Source organism: Hypanus sabinus, unplaced genomic scaffold (genome assembly GCF_030144855.1).
Source record: "Hypanus sabinus isolate sHypSab1 unplaced genomic scaffold, sHypSab1.hap1 scaffold_709, whole genome shotgun sequence".
NCBI classification, from domain to species: domain Eukaryota; kingdom Metazoa; phylum Chordata; class Chondrichthyes; order Myliobatiformes; family Dasyatidae; genus Hypanus; species Hypanus sabinus.
Window position 1 is genome coordinate 95001 of NW_026781561.1, and position 17695 is coordinate 112695.

At 52.1% G+C, this 17695-nt stretch overlaps 1 protein-coding gene across 1 annotated transcript in view; it reads right to left on the reverse strand.

Moving 5' to 3' along the window:
- LOC132389929 (myocardin-like) overlaps window positions 1-17695 on the reverse strand; it is a gene marked incomplete at its 3' end in the record, with an annotated part of 242355 nt that overhangs the window by 93284 nt on the left and 131376 nt on the right. Inside the window, exons 4-7 of the mRNA XM_059962495.1 lie at window positions 8736-8905; window positions 7945-8085; window positions 1498-1742; window positions 921-1074 (exon numbers count right to left, since the gene is read on the reverse strand). Of these exons, the coding sequence (XP_059818478.1) occupies window positions 921-1074; window positions 1498-1742; window positions 7945-8085; window positions 8736-8905 (710 nt within the window). The remainder of the gene's footprint in view (window positions 1-920; window positions 1075-1497; window positions 1743-7944; window positions 8086-8735; window positions 8906-17695) is intronic.

Here is a 17695-nt window from a genome sequence, read left to right on the forward strand (position 1 = left end):
GACAGAAACACAAGCATAGACAATCAACACAGAGACAGACAGAAACTCAACGATGGAAGGGAAATGCAGAGAGAGACAGAAATGTAGACACAGACAGAAACTCAACGATGGAAGGGAAATGCAGAGAGAGACAGAAATGTAGACACAGACAGAAACACAAGCATAGACAATCAACACAGAGACAGACAGAAACTCAAGCACAGGCAAGATATCCAGACAAAGAAGTAAACTCAAACATGGACAGAAACACAGACACATACAGAAACTCAAAGACAAAAAGAGATGCAGATGCAGAGAGAAACAAAAACACAGACAAGAAATGCAGACACATATGAAAAACAAAATCATGGACCTGAAATGCAGACATAAAGAGAAATACAAACACAAAACAGAAGCACTGACACAGACAGCAACTCAAACATGGACACGATATACAGATTAAGACGGAAACTAAAACACAAACAAGAAACACAGGCACAGATGAAAACACATACATAGACAAGAAACTCAGACAGAAAGCAAATATGGACAAGAAACAAAGACACAGGCAGAATCTCAAACATGGACAAAAACATAGACGTAGACACAATCTCACACACAGACAAGATACCAGACACAGAGAGAAACACAAACACGGAAAAGAAACCAGACTCAAACAGAAACACAAACACGGAAAAGAAAACACAGATGCAAATAAGAAATACAGACATAGACAGAAATCCAAACACAGTCAAGATACACAGACACACCAAAACAGACACAGATGTAAACTTTGTGACAGAAGAGAGCAGGATGGAGATGACAGAAGGCAGGGAACAGGTCTCCTTGTCAATGGGACAGAAAAATGGACTCCACAGATGCAAACAGCCCTCCCTGTGCGACCATCACACCATCCCATATGACTTAGAAAACCCTCTCACCGTCAGGTCGTCCAGGTTGGAAGGCAATAGTTCAGGCCGGGGAGAACAGGGTACCGTTACAGCTGTCGGGCTCTTGGGTACTGTTGACAGGTGGACAAAAGGCAGCTGAGGGGGAAGCGCTCTGGCGAAACCCACAATGCCATCGGGAACCAGGCTAGGGTTAGATGGGAGGGTGGAGGAGAGGAGAGACATAATTACATCACAACAGTACAATTGGGAACAATAGACCCATTACCCAGCTCCCTAACATCCTGTCTGTAGAGAAGTATTCTAAAGCATTAAACACCAGGCACACACCCCTCACTGTTAATACAGGGAGAAAAGGAGAGAGAGAGAGGGAGAGAGAGTGAGGGAGAAAGAGAAAGAGGGAGGGAGAAAGAGAGAAAGGGTGGGGGGGGAGAGACAGAGAGAAAATCAGCCAGTGGTAGAGAAGGAGAGGAGGAGTGGTTGGTAGAGGGAGGAGGAAGTGGAATATTATGATGAGGGGAGAGGGAGGGCAGTAGGGATTCCCCCCCCTCCTTCTGTCCACTCCTCCTCCTTGTACACATTCACCCTGCTCCCTTCCCCTCTAACTCACCCTGCGGCATGGATGGCCAGGGGAGAAGCCGGCGTCTGCTGCTGGCTCAGTATCTGCAGCTGCAGGTAGAGTTGTTGCTGACGGAGCAGGCGTAAGAACGCAGCATCCATCGCCACCGGACCCTCACATGTCTTCTGGTCTGGTGGCACGTACTGATGGTACTTCAACTTCCGGACCTTTGGCTTGCCATCCTTTACCCTCTTTGGCCGCTGGGACCGGTAGACATCGGGCCCACTGTGGAGGACCTGGAGAGGGAGAGGGACATGTGGTGTGAGAGAGAGGGGAGATGAAAGAGGTGCCAAGGGAGAGGATGAGAGAGGATGAGGGAGGGGAATGGGGATTGAGAGGGGGGACTGAGAGGGAAGATGAGAGGGGGGAATGAGAGAGAGTGATAAGAGATTTGAGAAAGAGGGTCATAAGAGACAGGGATGAGACGAAGCTAGGGATGACACTGGTGTGCATGCAATGTGCAACAGAGTGGTGTGAGAGAGAGAGAATGAGAGAGGAGGAATGAGAGAGGGAATGAGAGAGGGTGTGGGAGAGGGGAGAATATGAGAGGCGATGAGGACAAGAGAAATAGAGAGGGGGAATGAGAGATTGAGAATGAGAGGGGGGAATGATGGGGAAACAAAGTTATGAGGCAGGTAGTGGGAGAGGGGAGAATTTGAGAGGCAATGAGGACAGGGGGAAACAGAGAGGGGAATGTGAGAGAGAAATGAGAGAGGGGAATGAGAAATAGGAATGAGAAAGAGGGGATAACAGATGGAAAGAGACTAGGGGATGAGAAAGGAGTGATGAAAGGGGGAAGAGAGAAGGGGATGATGGAAGGGAATAAGAGAGGCAGAAAGAGAGTGGAATTGAGAGGGGGGAATTAGCGAGCTAACGAGAGAGCAAATGAGAGAAGGGGAATGAGAGGGGAAATGAGAGAGGGGGCAATGAGAGAGAGAGGGGGAATGAGAGAGGGGGGAATGAGAGAGAGGGGGAATGAGAGAGAGAAAGGGGAGAATGAGAGAGAGAAAGGGGGGAATGAGGGGGGAAATGAGAGAGAGGGGGGAATGAGAGAGAGGGGGGATGTGAGAGAGAGAGAGGGGGGGAGGAATGAGAGAGAGGGGGGAATGAAAGAGGGGGGAATGAGAGAGAGAGGGGGGAATGAGAGAGAGAGAGTGAGGAATGAGAGAGAGGGGGAATGAAAGAGAGGGGGGAATGAGAGAGAGAGAGGGGTGGGAATGAGAGAGAGAAAGGGGGGATGAGAGAGGGGGAATGAGAGAGAGAAAGGGGGGAATGAGAGGGAGAGAGAGAGAGGGGGGGAAATGAGAGAGAGAGGGGTGGGAATGAGAGAGAAAGGGTGAATAGAGAGAGAGAGGGGGAAATGAGAGAGGGGGAATGAGAGAGAGGGGGGAATGAGAGAGAGGGGGATGTGAGAGAGAGAGAGAGAGGGGAATGAGAGAGAGAGTGAGGAATGAGAGAGAGGGGGAATGAAAGAGAGGGGGGAATGAGAGAGAGAGGGGGAATGAGAGAGAGAGGGGTGGGAATGAGAGAGAAAGGGGGGAATGAGAGAGAGTGGGGGAATGAGAGAGAGAAAGGGGGGAATGAGAGAGAGAGGGGGAATGAGAGAGAGAGGGGTGGGAATGAGAGAGAAAGGGGGGAATGAGAGAGAGTGGGGGAATGAGAGAGAGAGGGGGGAATGAGAGAGAGAGAGGGGGGAGGAATGAGAGAGAGAGTAAGGAATGAGAGAGCGGGGGAATGAAAGAGAGGGGGGAATGAGAGAGAGAGAGGGGAGGAATGAGAGAGAGAGTGAGGAATGAGAGAGTGGGGGGAATGAAAGAGAGAGAGGGGGGGGAATGAGAGAGAGAGAGAGAGAGAGAGGGGTGGGAATGAGAGGGAGAGAGGGGTGGGAATGAGAGAGAGAAGGGGGGAATGAGAGAGAGAAAGGGGGGAATGAGAGAGAGAAAGGGGGGAATGAGAGAGAGAGGGGGGAATGAGAGAGAGAGCGGGGGGAAATAGAGAGAGGGGGGAATGAGAGAGAGAGGAGGGGAATGAGAGAGAGAGAGGAATGAGAGGGAGGAATGAGAGAGGGAGGATGAGAGGGGGGAATGAGAGAGAGAGCGGGGGAAAATAGAGAGAGAGAGGAATGAGAGGGAGGAATGAGAGAGGGAGGATGAGAGGGGGGAATGAGAGAGAGAGCGGGGGGAAATAGAGAGAGGGGGGAATGAGAGAGAGAGGAGGGGAATGAGAGAGAGAGAGGAATGAGAGGGAGGAATGAGAGAGAGAGGAGGGGAATGAGAGAGAGAGAGGAATGAGAGGGAGGAATGAGAGAGGGAATGTGAGAAAGGGGGATGTGAGAGTGCGAGGGATGGGTGAAGGGGGGATGAGGTATGTAGGATTGAGGGAACTAAGACTCAGCATGTCATCAAAAGGCCTGAGAAGCATCAGTGGACGCCCGGTGGAGAGCTTCCTGTGACCATTGTCCAGGAATGGAAAAGTCAATAGAAAGTTGTGCATATCACAGTTTATCTCAGGAAATGCCCTCCCAACCACTGGGCACATCTGTAAGGTGCATTATTGCAGGCAAGCAGTGTACAATATCAAAGACCCACTCCCCCATCATCTCTTCATCAGCCTTAGCTCCCACACCAGCAAGTTCAGGAGCAGTTACTATCCCTCAACCATCAGATTACAGAGAGGGCCCAGGAGAGGAATTTGGTGTTAACCTCTCTGAAAGGGTTAATCTGGGCCCTTCACATTGATGCAATTGGTTCAACAGTGCCTATATTTCATCAAGAATTTGAAGAGACTGGTATGTCACCGGAGACACTCGCAGCTGAACTGTGGAGAGCATTCTGAGTGGCTGCTTCCCCGTCTGGGATGGAAGTGCACAGGATCAGAAAAAGCTGCAGAAAGTTGTAAACTCAGCCAGCTCCATCATGGGCACAAACCTCCCCAGCATCTTCAAAAGGTGATGCCTCAATCCGTTGGCATCCATCATAAAGGACCCCGATCACCCAGGACAGGATGCGCCCTCTTCCACGTAGACTGGGTGAATCAGGTTGGTCAAGGAAGTCTTGAGGAGAACTTCTTAGAATACATCAGTGATGGCTTTCTTGAGCAGCATGTCAGTGAACCTACAAGGGAAATGCTATCTTGGATCTAGTCCTGTGCAATGAGACAGGTAAGCTTAACAATCTTGTAGTCAGGGATCCTTTTGGAAAGAGTGATCATAGTATGATTGAATTTCACATACAAATGGAGGTTGAAATAGTTAGATCTAAAGCTAGTGTATTATGCTTGAACAAGGGAGACTACAGTGGGATTAGGGAGGAGCTGTCTAATGTGGATTGGGAGCTCAGGCTATTTGTTTGGACAGTTGAGGAACAGTAGAATACTTTCAAAGAGATTTTTGACAGTGCTCAACAGAAGCCAGCCTTGGATAACTAAAGAAATTAAAGAAAGTATCAAATTAAAAGCTCATGTGTACAACGTCGCAAAGAGTAGTGGGAGACTGGAGGATTGGGAAAACTTTAAAAAGCAACAAAGAACAACTGAACAAGAAATAAGGAAAGGGAAGATAGAGTATGAAAATTAGCACAAAATATAGAAGCATGTAACCCCCTGGGTCGCCTCAGGCCCACTCAGCTCGTTCCCGTCTAGGGGGAGCAGCCTTCGGCCCCGCCAGACTGGGTAATCAGCTGGTGTGGATGCTGTGTGATATCCCCGCCTCGCCCAAAACAGACAGTACACCAAATGCGATTAAATGAGTACAATTTATAAAGGTTACTATAACTAAGTGATTAATAACGATACAGTGTATATGAAGGAAAAAAAATTAAAGAAAAGGCGCCAAACTTATCAAAGTCTGAACCACTTCGTGCACAATCATTGGAGCTCAATTACTGAAGTCTTCCGGCCACCATTCGATCCCCTCCCCTCCGAACTCCTCGACCCGCCGCCTGGGACCAACCACGGTGGTCGACCAGACGCTCCACATGAATCTGTCTTCATCTCCTCTCCTCACCGAAAACCTTGGGCATCGGACCCCCGCTCACCCAGCTTCCAGCATCGCGTCCTCTCCCTCTCACCCCCTCGCGCCGACTCCCAAAATGCCCGCCAACAATCAGTTTACAGACCCACAAGAAAGAATAACATTAATCCCAATTGGTTAACAAACAAATACAATTCACGATATCAGTGATTTTAACCCAAACAAACTTCCAGCACTTATCATAACAAAGAAGCATTCCTACTTCTAACAAAACAAAGACGCCATTTTGATTACATACACAGTAGCAAAGAAAAAGAAGAAACCCCCTTTACAAACAGATAGCAAAAGTTTTTATAAATATATAAAGCGGAAGAGGGTCGCTAAAGTCAACGTAGATCCTTTGGAAGACGAGAAGAGGAAATTGATATTGGGTGATAAGGAAATGGCTGAGACATTGAACGACTATTTTGTGTCAGTCTTCAAGGTGGAGGATACATCTAATATGCCAAAGAAGGATGTTATGGATGAAATGGGAGGTGAGGACCTCGATAAAATCACCGTCACAAGAGATAGTGATGAGCAAACTAGAGGGCCTGAAGATAGATAAATCCCCTGGTCCTGATGGGATGCATTCCAGGGTGCTGAGGGAATTGGTGGAGGTTATAGTAGACGCATTGGTAATCATTTACCAAAATTCTCTAGACTCTGGGCGGGTCCTGGCGGATTGGAAGACAGCAAATGCCACACCTCTTTTTAAAGGAATGTAGGCAAAAGGGGCAACTATAGGCCAGTTAGCTTCACATCTGTCGTCGGGAAAATGCTTGAAGCTGTCATTAAGACAGAAACAGTGAAACATTTAGAAAGGAGTGGTTCCATTAGGCAGATGCAGCATGGATTCAGAAAGGGCAGGTCCTGTTTGACAAACTTACTGGAGATCTTTGAGGACATAATGAGTGCAATGGATGGAGGGGAACGGGTGGATGTCATATACTTGGATTTCCAAAAGGCGTTCGATTAAGTGCCGAACAAGAGTCTTAAAAATAAGATATGGATGCATGGAGTTGGAAGAAGTGTATTGACGTGGATAGTGGATTGGTTAACCAATAGAAGGCAGAGAGTTGGTATAAGTGGGTGTTTCTCCAGTTGGCAGTCTGTGGTGAGTGGGGTGCCGCAGGGGTCGGTGCTGGGCCCACAGCTGTTTACTATTTACATTGATGATTTGGGACCGAGTGTAATGTAGCAAAATTTGCTGATGATACTAAACTGAGTGGAAAAGCAAGTTGTACAGAGGATGTGGAGAGTCTGCAGAGGGATATAGATAGGTTAAGTGAGTGGGCCAATTTCTGACAGATGGAATACAACGTTGGTAAATGCTTTGGAAAGAGTAATGAAAGAGCAGATTATTATTTAAATGGTGAAAGATTGCAGCATGTTGTTGTGCAGAGGGACTTGTTCATGAATCGCAAAAGGTTGGCTTGTAGGTACAGCAAACAGAATGTTGGCCTTCATTGCTGGGGGGGATTGAATTGAAGAGCAGGGAGGTCATGCTGAAACTGTACAGGGTACTGGTGAGGCCGCACCTGGAGTACTGTGAGCAGTTCTGGTCTCCGTACTAGAGGAAGGATATACTGGCTTTGGAGGCGGTGCAGAGGAGGCTCACCAGGTTGATTCTGGGGATAAAAGGGTTAACCTATCAGGAGAGAATGAGTTGCCTGGGACTATACTCTCTGGAGTTCAGAAGAATGAGAGGGGATCTTATAGAAACATAAAAAAATTTGAAAGGGATAGATAAGATAGTAGGAAAGTTGTTTCCATTGGTAGGTGAGACTAGAACGAGGGGACATTGCCTCAAGATTCAAGGGAGAAGATTTAGGATGGAGATGAGGAGAAACTGTTTTTCCCAGAGAGTGGTGAATCTGTGGAATTCTCTGCCCAGGGAAGCAGTTGAGGCTTCTTCCATAAATATATTTAAGAAACAGTTAGATAGATTTTTACATAGTAGGGGAATTAAGGGTTATGGGGAAAAGGCAGGCAGATGGAGCTGAGGTTACGAACAGATCAGCCATGAAATGAAATGGTGGGACAGGCTCGGTGGGCTGGATGGCCTACTCGTAACCCTAACCCTAACCCTGCTCCTGTTTCTTATGTTCTCATCATGGACGAGGTGCCCACACCCAGTGTCTCAGGAGCAGCTTCTTCCCCTCCCATCAGATTTCTGAAAGGACATTGAACCCATATGCAATAGCACAATCATTTTCCTCTCTTTCTGCACAACTTATTTCTCTTTGCAATCAATAGTATTTATTGTGCATCACTGTGTACTGCTATCACAAAACTACAATTTCCACCACATTTGCTACTAGCAGCCTGATTGTGACTCTCTGAACAACTTCATTCACCTCAACAGTGAACGGGCTCTATGAGCAGACACCTGGCCCTCAGCCCTATCCCTCAGTGTGCACACTCACCGTGGTAACAGCTGGAGTCTGTATCGTGGGGGCGGTCAGGTCTGTATGCTGGTCCTGCCCGGCTGACACCTCGCACACTGCTCCACCCTGGGGTGTAACTCCTCCCCGCTCCAAACACAATGCTGCCGCACGTGGTGAACCCTGTGGAGGGGAGATTCAGGGTAGAGTGGTTGGTATGAGGTGATCACCATATCACACAACACAACACCCCGTTAAACACCCTCCCTATCTGTGTAAACACTACACTGCCCATCCTCCTGTCAGACACCTCCCTCACCCGCTCCCAATCTCTGTAACCCCTACACTCCCCATCCTCCTCTTCCAACTACTCACTCACTCTGTCCCTATCTCTGTAACCCCTACACTCCATATCCTCCTGTTCAAACCCCTCCCTCACCCCCTCTCTATCTCTATAACCCTTACATTCCCCATCCTCCTATTCAAACCCCTCCCTATCTCTGTCACCCCTACACTGCCTGTCCCCGTTCAAAACCCTCCCTTACACCCTCCCTATCTCTAGAATCTCAAAACATACCGTCCTCATATTCAAAGACTTCCCTCACCCCATCCCTATCTCTGTAACCCTAAACTCCATTCTTCTGTTCAAACCCCTCCCTCACCCACTGCCAATCTCTGTCACCCCTACACTCCCCGTCCCCCTGTTCAAACCCCTCCTTCACTCGCTCCCTCACTCTGTAACCCCGACACTCCTCATTCTGCTGTTCAAAGCCCTCCCTATCTCTGTAACGCCCTCCCCATCATCCTGTTCAACTCCCTTCATTGCCCCTTACCTGCGGTGACTGCCCAGAGCTGCTGGTGATTTGGCCACTCAGCTGCTGAGATGGCAACTCTGTTTCCTGGCAGTGGTAGTGTCCCGGTTGCCGGGGCAACACGTGCCTCACTCCCCTGTCCTCCATTCTGGATGACCGGTCCTCGCTGTCCGCAATTTGCCATTTGCTGGCTGCGTGAAGGGAGACAGAAAAAATTGTCACAGGCTCTTTGCCCCACAAATGCACCAGCCCTGTCCACATGCCACCCCACCCAACGGTAGTGCTCGGGGGGGGAGGGGAGAGAGGGGGAGGGAGGGGGGAGAGAGGGAGAGAGAGGGAGGAGAAATGGGGAGAGAGCAGGCGAGGGGATAGAGGGGAGAGAGAGAGCAGGAGAGAGGGGATAGAGAGAGAGTGGGGGACAGGGGACAAGAGTAGAGAGGAGAGGGGAGAGAGAGCAGGAGTGGGGGAGAGGGACGAGTAGAGAAGAGAGAGGGGAGAAATGGGGAGAGAGCAGGAGAGAGGGGATAGAGGGGAGAGAGAGCAGGAGAGAGGGGAGAGAGTGGGAGGGAGAGAGGAAGAGGGAGGGAGAGGCAGGGAGAGGGAGGGAGAGAGAGGGAGGGAGAGGAGAGGGAGAGAGGGAGAGAGAGGGAGAGTTGGGGAGAGGGACGAGTAGACAGAGAGGGGAGAAATGGGGAGAGAGCAGGAGAGAGGGGAGAGAGAGCAAGAGAGGGGGAGTGGGGGAGGGAGAGGGGAAGGGGAGAGGGGACAAGAGTAGAGGGGAAAGAGCAGGAGAGAGAGGGGAGGGGAGAGAGGGGAGAGAGAGGAAGTGGGGGGAGAGGGACGGGGACAAGAGGGGAGAGGAGAGAGAGGGGAGAGGGGGAGTGGGGGGGAGAGGGAGGGGGAGGGGAGGGGGAGAGTGTAAAAGTTACCACAACAGATTGTGTAGCTTTGCGACTATTCCTATGAGTGTAGGAGACGGAGGGGTGACCTTACAGAGGTGTATAAAACCACGAGGGGCACAGGTAGGGTGAATGTGACAGTCTTTTCCAAGAACCAGAGGGCACAGGTTTAAGGTGAGAGGGGAGGGAGATTTAGTAGGGACTCAAGGGGCAACCTTTTCACCCAGAGGGTGACCCATCTATGGAACAAGCTGCCAGAGGAAGTGGTTGAGGTAGGAACATTAACAACATTAAAAAGGCATTTGCAGCTTTTACAGGTGAATTACTACAAACATACGTACAGAAAGTAGTTTATACAATTGCATTGAGTGATCATAAACTTAGTGATAAATTCCTTATTAAAGTTAAATAAATGGGACCATGTAGAGGGAGATTCACTCTGTGTCTGACCCCGGGAGTGTGTGATGGGACGGTGTGGAGGGAGATTCACTCTGTGTCTGATCCTGGGAGTGTGTGATGGGACAGTGGGGAGGGGGATTCACTCTGTGTCTGATCCTGGGAGTGTGTGATGGGACGGTGTGGAGGGAGATTCACTCTGTGCCTGACCCCGGGAGTGTGTGATGGGATGGTGGGGAGGGAGATTCACTCTGTGTCTGATCCCGGGAGTGTGTGATGGGATGGTGTGGAGGGAGATTCACTGTGTGTCTGACCCCGGGAGTGTGTGATGGGATGGTGGGGAGGGAGATTCACTCTGTATCTGACCCTGGGAGTGTGTGATGGGACGGTGTGGAGGGAGATTCACTCTGTGTCTGACCCCGGGAGTGTGTGATGGGACGGTGTGGAGGGAGATTCACTCTGTGTCTGACCCCTTTTTTTTATTACAAAATCCTTTATTACAAATTTCGGTGCTATACAATATATACAAAACAGTGGCAAACACAATTACTGCACTACAAATAGACAATAGACATTACACCAGAATGTTGCCATCCCTATCCACGATGGCATTTACACCCCGCGGAGCCCAACGGTCTCGAAACTCCTCTAAGGCCGCTGTGGACTGCGCGTGTTCCTTTTCAATATTTACCCGGGCACGAACATACCCCCTAAACATTGCCAGGCAGTCTGCCCGGGGAGATCCTCCCGCCACCCGTTTCCAAGACCCACGGATGGCGGATTTCGCCAGCCCCAGGAGCAAGTTGACTAGGACATCCTCATCCCTCCTTGCCCCCTTCCTTACTGGATGACCATATATAAACAGGGTGGGACTGAAATGCAGCCAGAAGGCGAGAAGCAGCCCACGCAAATATGCAAAAAGAGGCTCACACACTCCATGTACATGTGGTACACGGTCTCCTCCAGCCCGCAGAAGTGGCATGTGGGTGGGAAGTCCATGTACAAACTGAAAAACTTATTGCAGGGCACTGCCCTATGCAGTACCCTCCAGGCAAGATACCCCAGGTGCATGGGAAGAACCCCGGCGTAAAGGGACTTCCAGTGGGGACCCTCCTCACCTCTGGGTGGAAGTACCGACCGCCATGGCGTGTCGGGACGGTGTACAAGGGCAAGGAAGTGGAGGATGTGGAGTAGCAGCCCATACAGATACCTCCTACTTGCATCCCTGAATGGGACTGTGGGTATCGATGAGAGACGGCTCAAGTTGTGTGGACACTGCTCCCGGAGAAGATTGCGGGGTCTGGGCCCGACCAGCAGCTCGGCCTGAGTCGGTCCACACAACTGAGCCGCACCGACAGCCACTGAGGTAGGGCAAGGGTCGGCCAGGACCCCGCCCTCCTCCTGAGGAGGGGATTCCCGGCCTGAGGCGACCATGTTCCAGACTCTCAGTAGGTCCTGATAGAAGCCGGGCAGACTCCGCAAAGCAGTACGGCTGACGCCCGCCGGTGGTAGCTGCATGTCTTCGTGAAGACAGCAGCCCCTCCGGAGGAAGAAAGTCGCCAACACGTGCCACCTGGGAGGCTGCTCGGCGTACAGGAATCTCTGCAGAGTCCTGAGGCGGAGAGCCGCCAGCTGCGTTCGGACGCACACCAGCGACTGTCCGCCCTCTCCCACTGGGAGACTCAAGACCGCTGCAGAGACCCAGTGTTTCCTGTTGCCCCAGAAGAAGTCCACTAATTTCCTCTGCAGTCTTGCAACAAACGGGGCAGGAGGGGCCAAGGTGACCATCCGATACCACAACATGGAGGCCACCAGCTGGTTTATGACCACCACCCTGCCTCGATAGGAAAGCACCCTGAGAAGGCCTGACCAGCGCCCCAGCCGGGCCATGACTTTCATCTCCAGGTCCTGCCAGTTCGCCAGCCAGGTCTCCCCAGAAGGGGTCGGGTAGACTCCCAGATAGAGGAGACGTCTAGTGCTCCACTCAAAAGCTCTCATCTCCTCCGGCAGGGAGTCCACCTGCCACTGACCCACTAAGAGTCCGGAACATTTCGCCCAGTTGATCCTGGCGGAGGATGCTGCCGAGAAAACGTCTTGGCACTCGCGCATCCTCCGCAGGTCATTGGCATCTGTCACCATGAGGAGTACATCATCGGCGTAGGCTGAGAGGACGACCTCCACGTCCGGTTCACACAGAACCAGACCTGTCAGCCTTCGCCGTAGGAGGCTCAGGAATGGCTCGACACAGATCACATACAATTGACCGGACATGGGGCATCCCTGACGTACTCCTCTCCTGAAGGGAATGGGCGCTGCCAGTGATCCATTGACCTTAACAAGGCACTCTGCGGCAGAGTAGAGGAGCCGAACTTGGGCCACAAAGTGTGGTCTGAGCCCAAAGGCCTGCAGAGTGCCCACCAGGAAACTGTGGTCTACCCGGTCAAACGCCTTCTCCTGGTCAAGAGAAAGAAACACTGCCGGGGACCCAGTCTCCTGGTTCAGGTGGATCAGGTCCCGTACTAGGTGGACATTGTCCTGGATGGAGCGGCCCGGGACTGTGTAAGATTGGTCAGGATGAATCACCTGTCTCAGTACTGAACCAAGAAGGTTGGCCATTGCCCGGGCGAAGATCTTGTAGTCCGCGCACAAGAGGGAGACCGGGCGCCAGTTCTTTAGCAGGCGAAGGTCTCCCTTCCTGGGCAGCAGGACCACGACAGCTCTCCGCCATGAGAGGGGCAATTCCCCGGTGGCTAGGCTCTCCCCTAGAACAAGGCTGTAATCGACCCCCAGGACAAGCCCCCAGAAAAAGCCTGATAAAACTCTACACTCAGACCATCTAAGCCAGGGGATTTACCCCTCCGGAGTTGCCGAAGGGCAGCAGACAGCTCCTCCCCAGTCAGGGAAGCGTCCACACTTGCTGCGTCATCTGGGCTGACCTTTGGCAAATCTTCCCAGACCTCACTGCATGCCCCCGCATTTGACGGATCCGGTGAGAATAAGGACCGATAGAAAGTGCGGACTTCTGTGATAATTTCGTCAGGATCCGTGATGGAGGAGCCATCAGCAGCCAGTAGCTCCACCAGCTGCTTTTGAACTCCCCGGGTCGATGGAACTCAGCAAGGTGGACAGCTGACAGAATAGGCGCGTCTGCATCACCCCGCGCCTCGGAGCGTACACGTTGATAAAATGCAGCCGTACTCCATCCAGGCGCACAGCCAGGTGGAGCAGACGGCCGGGCACAACATCTTGGACTCCTACGATTTCTGGCCGGAAGGTTGGGGCCAACAGCATCGCCACCCCACTAGAGTTGGAGCTAAGGTGACTCATGTAGACCCCACCCTGCCACTCCAGGAGCCAAGTGGACTCGTCCCCCGGGGTGGAATGGGTTTCCTGCAGGAAACTCACCGAGTATCTCCCGTCCCTGAGGACTGAGAGATTGTCATACCTGTGGAGAGAGCCCCTGCTACCGTTAACATTTAGACCAGCTATGGTAACTTTCATGTCGGGAGCACACTAGGCCTCAGCACCAGTCCCCTTCCCACTGAGAGCGATGGCGCCCTCAGCCGCACTCTCCCGTGGAAAACCGAGAATATCCTTGGCTTTCCGGGCCCGACTGCTACCATCGCTACCCTGTGACCCACCATCTCCCGAAGGAGCAAGGCTGCTTTTCATTCTGATGTCCCCCACCAGGTCATCCAGGAAGGATTTCAGCTGCCGCCTGTCGTTCCCTGACACAGCATTCCTCTTCCCCTTCCCTTTCCGTCTGAGGATGACCCTCAGGGACTTCACCAGCCTCGGCATGCTAGGCCAGCGAAGCGAGGCTAGTTTAGGCCGATGCTTTGCACCCACAGAGGAGTGAATAAACTCTCTGATCTCCTCCACAGGTATCAATGGGGATTTCTCTGGAGGGGTGAGGATGTCCATTGTCTCGCTATCAAATGAATCCCCCTCCAACCCCTCACTGCAGACAGATCCCCCACCATCCTCCTCATGCGGTGTATAAGGTGGCTGCCCCTGTAACCTACACTGCACAGCGGGTACCTCCCCTATACCTTCCCGCTCCACCGTCGCAGCAGTCTTACCCACAGTTGCGACGATGGAGGGAAAATCCCACGGGACTCCCTGCAGGCCATCAGTAGATGGGGTCGGCATGCAGGTTACATCACCCTCCCCAGGAGACAGGCATGAAGGGGTCCACAGCAGCTCTGGCCCAATGGATTCACTGGCAGCCTGATGCTGACTGTGAGAGAGCCTGGTCTCCTCTCCACTTGTACTATTTAATACATTTGCCTCCAGGGGGGCGCTTACGGCTAAGTCCTGGGTGGAGGGCTCCAGGTCTGTTTTAGGTGTGCAAACAGGCCCAGCACTAGCTTCATGCACAACCACACCACCCACCCCAGGACTGGTGTCTACATCTTGGGATTCAGGGTTAGACACAACTCCCACCCAGATCCCCACCCCTTTCTGGGACTCCCCCCTCATCTGCATTCTCTGCTCTCTTGGGGGAACAATCCCATCTCCTCTTCAAGCCGGAGGAGCACACAGGTGCGGAATTCACCGACAGAGCGGTACTCTCCGCTCCTATCGCCCCGTCCAACCGTACGCTTCCCCGAGCCTCCCTCTCCACCTCAGGGCAAATGGGCGTGACCTCTGCGGTCTCAGGGGCCGACTTCTTCACGTGTTTCGACTTCTTCCTCGCTTTCTTGCCCCGCCAGGACTCCACCCCGTCCCTCGCCTGAACCTCCCCACACGTAGCCCCAGGATCACCCGCCTGAACCACAAGGGTAGGAGCAGACGTAGGAATAGGGGCAGGGTTAGAGACAGGGTCAGGGGCAGGAGCAGGGGCCGGCACAGGTGTAGGAGCAGGAATGGGATCAGGAGCAGAGGTAGCTGGGGCACTGGTTCCCGAAGTGGACTCCCTGGGTTTTCGGGTGCGAGGACAGTCCCTCCGGAAGTGCCACACCTCCCCGCACGCATGGCACCGTGGGCGCTCAGAGCTCCAATACACCTGATAATCTACCTCCTCGTGCCAGACAGTAAACCGGCCCTCAACTTCGTCCTCCTTTTCCAGTTTCATGAATACCTGTCGCCGGAAAGAGATTACGGTCCGAATTTGAATTACGGGCCTCCTGAATTTGTGCCTGATGGCAGTTATTTCTGACCGGACTTGCCCCAAACGGGCCAATGCGGGAAGCAGGTCCTCGTTGGGGATGAAAGGCTGTGCGTAACCGAGGACGATGCGTTGTGTGGGAGCTGTCACTAGCTCCATCTGTAAAAAAATGTTCTCCACCGTGATCCCCCTACTGAGGGCCCGATGCACCAACTCATCATTCCTCAGGTAAAACACCGCCTTCCCGAACTCCTTCTCAGCGGCCAAAACACCATCTCTCCCCAACAAGTCCTCCATAGCCTCCGCGCACTTTTCCAGCGTAGTTCCAGTTCGCAAAATACATTGCACGCCACGTTCATCTTTCACCGTCCGAAACACGGCGTTGTCCGAGGCCGGAGAGGCAGCCGCCTTTGCATAACTCCCCGAAGGCCTGCGACTCCCTGTAGACCGGTCCGGCATGTTGCTTCTGTGTCCGAATCGAGAATGATACGGTGGTGCTGGTGATAAAGTCTCGGAGTGATTTGAGTAACTGGCGGGAAAAGTTTGTACTCGACGGTACATTGCTGGCTCCGTGCCAGAAATTCCAACGCTAGGAAAGGCTCCGTGAGACCTGTAGAAACTTCCAGGCCGTGAGAGGTGGAGACGTCTCAAACGATGTTTCGGCTCCAACACCGAATGAGAATCCCGACGATAGAGATGGAAGGAGGTTGCCCCGATGTCAGTGGGGACAAACAATGGCGTTTGTCTTCGGTTTTTGGAGCGAACCTGCTTCCCGGCCAGTTGCCCCCGGCCACAGCTGGGTGCTACGCAGTTCGAAGCCTTCAACGAACCCCGTCCAAACTGGCAGAAAAACTCCAAACGAAGCTTCCACTCTAAACCAGCCGCTCACTTAGATGTTCAAGAGATGATTCAAACCAATTTCCAAGTAATTCAAGACCTTCATGAAGCAGTTTTTCCTCGATTTCTCCCAGAGCAATCAGAACAGCTCCACTCTGTGTCTGACTCCGGGGGTGTGTGATGGGACGGTGTGGAGGGAGATTCACTCTGTGTCTGACCCCGGGAGTGTGTGATGGGACAGTGTGGAGTGAGATTCACTCTGTGTCTGACTCCGGGACGGTGTGGAGGGAGATTCACTCTGTGTCTGACATCAGGAGTGTGTGATGGGACAGTGTGGAGGGAGTTTCACTCTGTGTCTGACCCCGGGAGTGTGTGATGGGACGGTGTGGAGGCAGATTCACTCTGTATCTGACCCTGGGAGTGCGTGATGGGACGGTGTGGAGGGAGATTCACTCTGTATCTGACCCCAGGAGTGTGTGATGGGGCGGTGTGGAGTGAGATTCACTCTGTGTCTGACCCCGGGAGTGTGTGATGGGACGGTGTGGAGGGAGATTCGCTCTGTGCCTGACCCCGGGAGTGTGTGATGGGACGGTGTGGAGGGAGATTCAATCTGTGTCTGACCCCGGGAGTGTGTGATGGGACGGTGTGGAGGGAGATTCACTCTGAATCTGACCCTGGGAGTGCGTGATGGGATGGTGTGGAGGGAGATTCACTCTGTATCTGACCCCAGGAGTGTGTGATGGGGTGGTGTGGAGTGAGATTCACTCTGTGTCTGTCCCCCGGAGTGTGTGATGGGACGGTGTGGAGGGAGATTCACTCTGTGTCTGTCCCCCGGAGTGTGTGATGGGACGGTGTAGAAGGAGATATACTTTGTGTCTGACCCCGGGAGTGTGTGTCAGCTGGGGTTTTGAACATGCACTTCTGGCCAAAGTTGACTGCCTGGCTAATTGAAATGAGGCAGTTTGAGTTGGAATTCATTTGTAATGTGACACGCACTGAGGAGCGGAGAAGAACTTGCTTTGCCTATCGTACAGACAGTGCAAATCATTACACAGTGCATCGAGGCAGAACAAGGAAAATCAATAACAGAATGTAGAATAAAGTGCTACACTTACAGAGAAAGTGCAGTGCAGGCAGAAAAACAAGGTACAAGGGTCACGACGAGGTAGATTGTGAGGGCAAGAGTCAATTTTAACGTACTGGGGGACCGTTCAATACTCTGCGAATAGCGGGGTAAAAGCAGTCGTATCGTAATGGGGGACCATTCAATAGTCTGATAATAGTGGGGTAGAAGCTGTCTTATCGTACTCGGGGACCGTTCAATAGTCTGACAACAGCGGGGTAGAAGTTGTCTTATCGTACTCGGGGACCGTTCAATAGTCTGATAACAGCGGGGTAGAAGCTCTCTTATCGTACTGGGGGACCGTTCAATAGTCTGACAACAGCGGGGTAGAAGTTGTCTTATCGTACTGGGGGACCGTTCAATAGTCTGATAACAGCGGGGTAGAAGATGTCTTATCGTACTGCGGAGCGTTCAATGGTCTGATAATAGTGGGGTAGAAGCTGTCTTATCGTACTGGGGAACCGTTCAATAGTCTGATAACTGCGGGGTAGAAGCTGACTTATCGTACTGGGGGCCGTTCAATAGTCTGATAACAGAGGGGAAGAAGTTCTCTTATTGTACTGGGGAACATTCAATAGTCTGATAACAGCGCGGTAGAATCTCTCTTATCGTACTG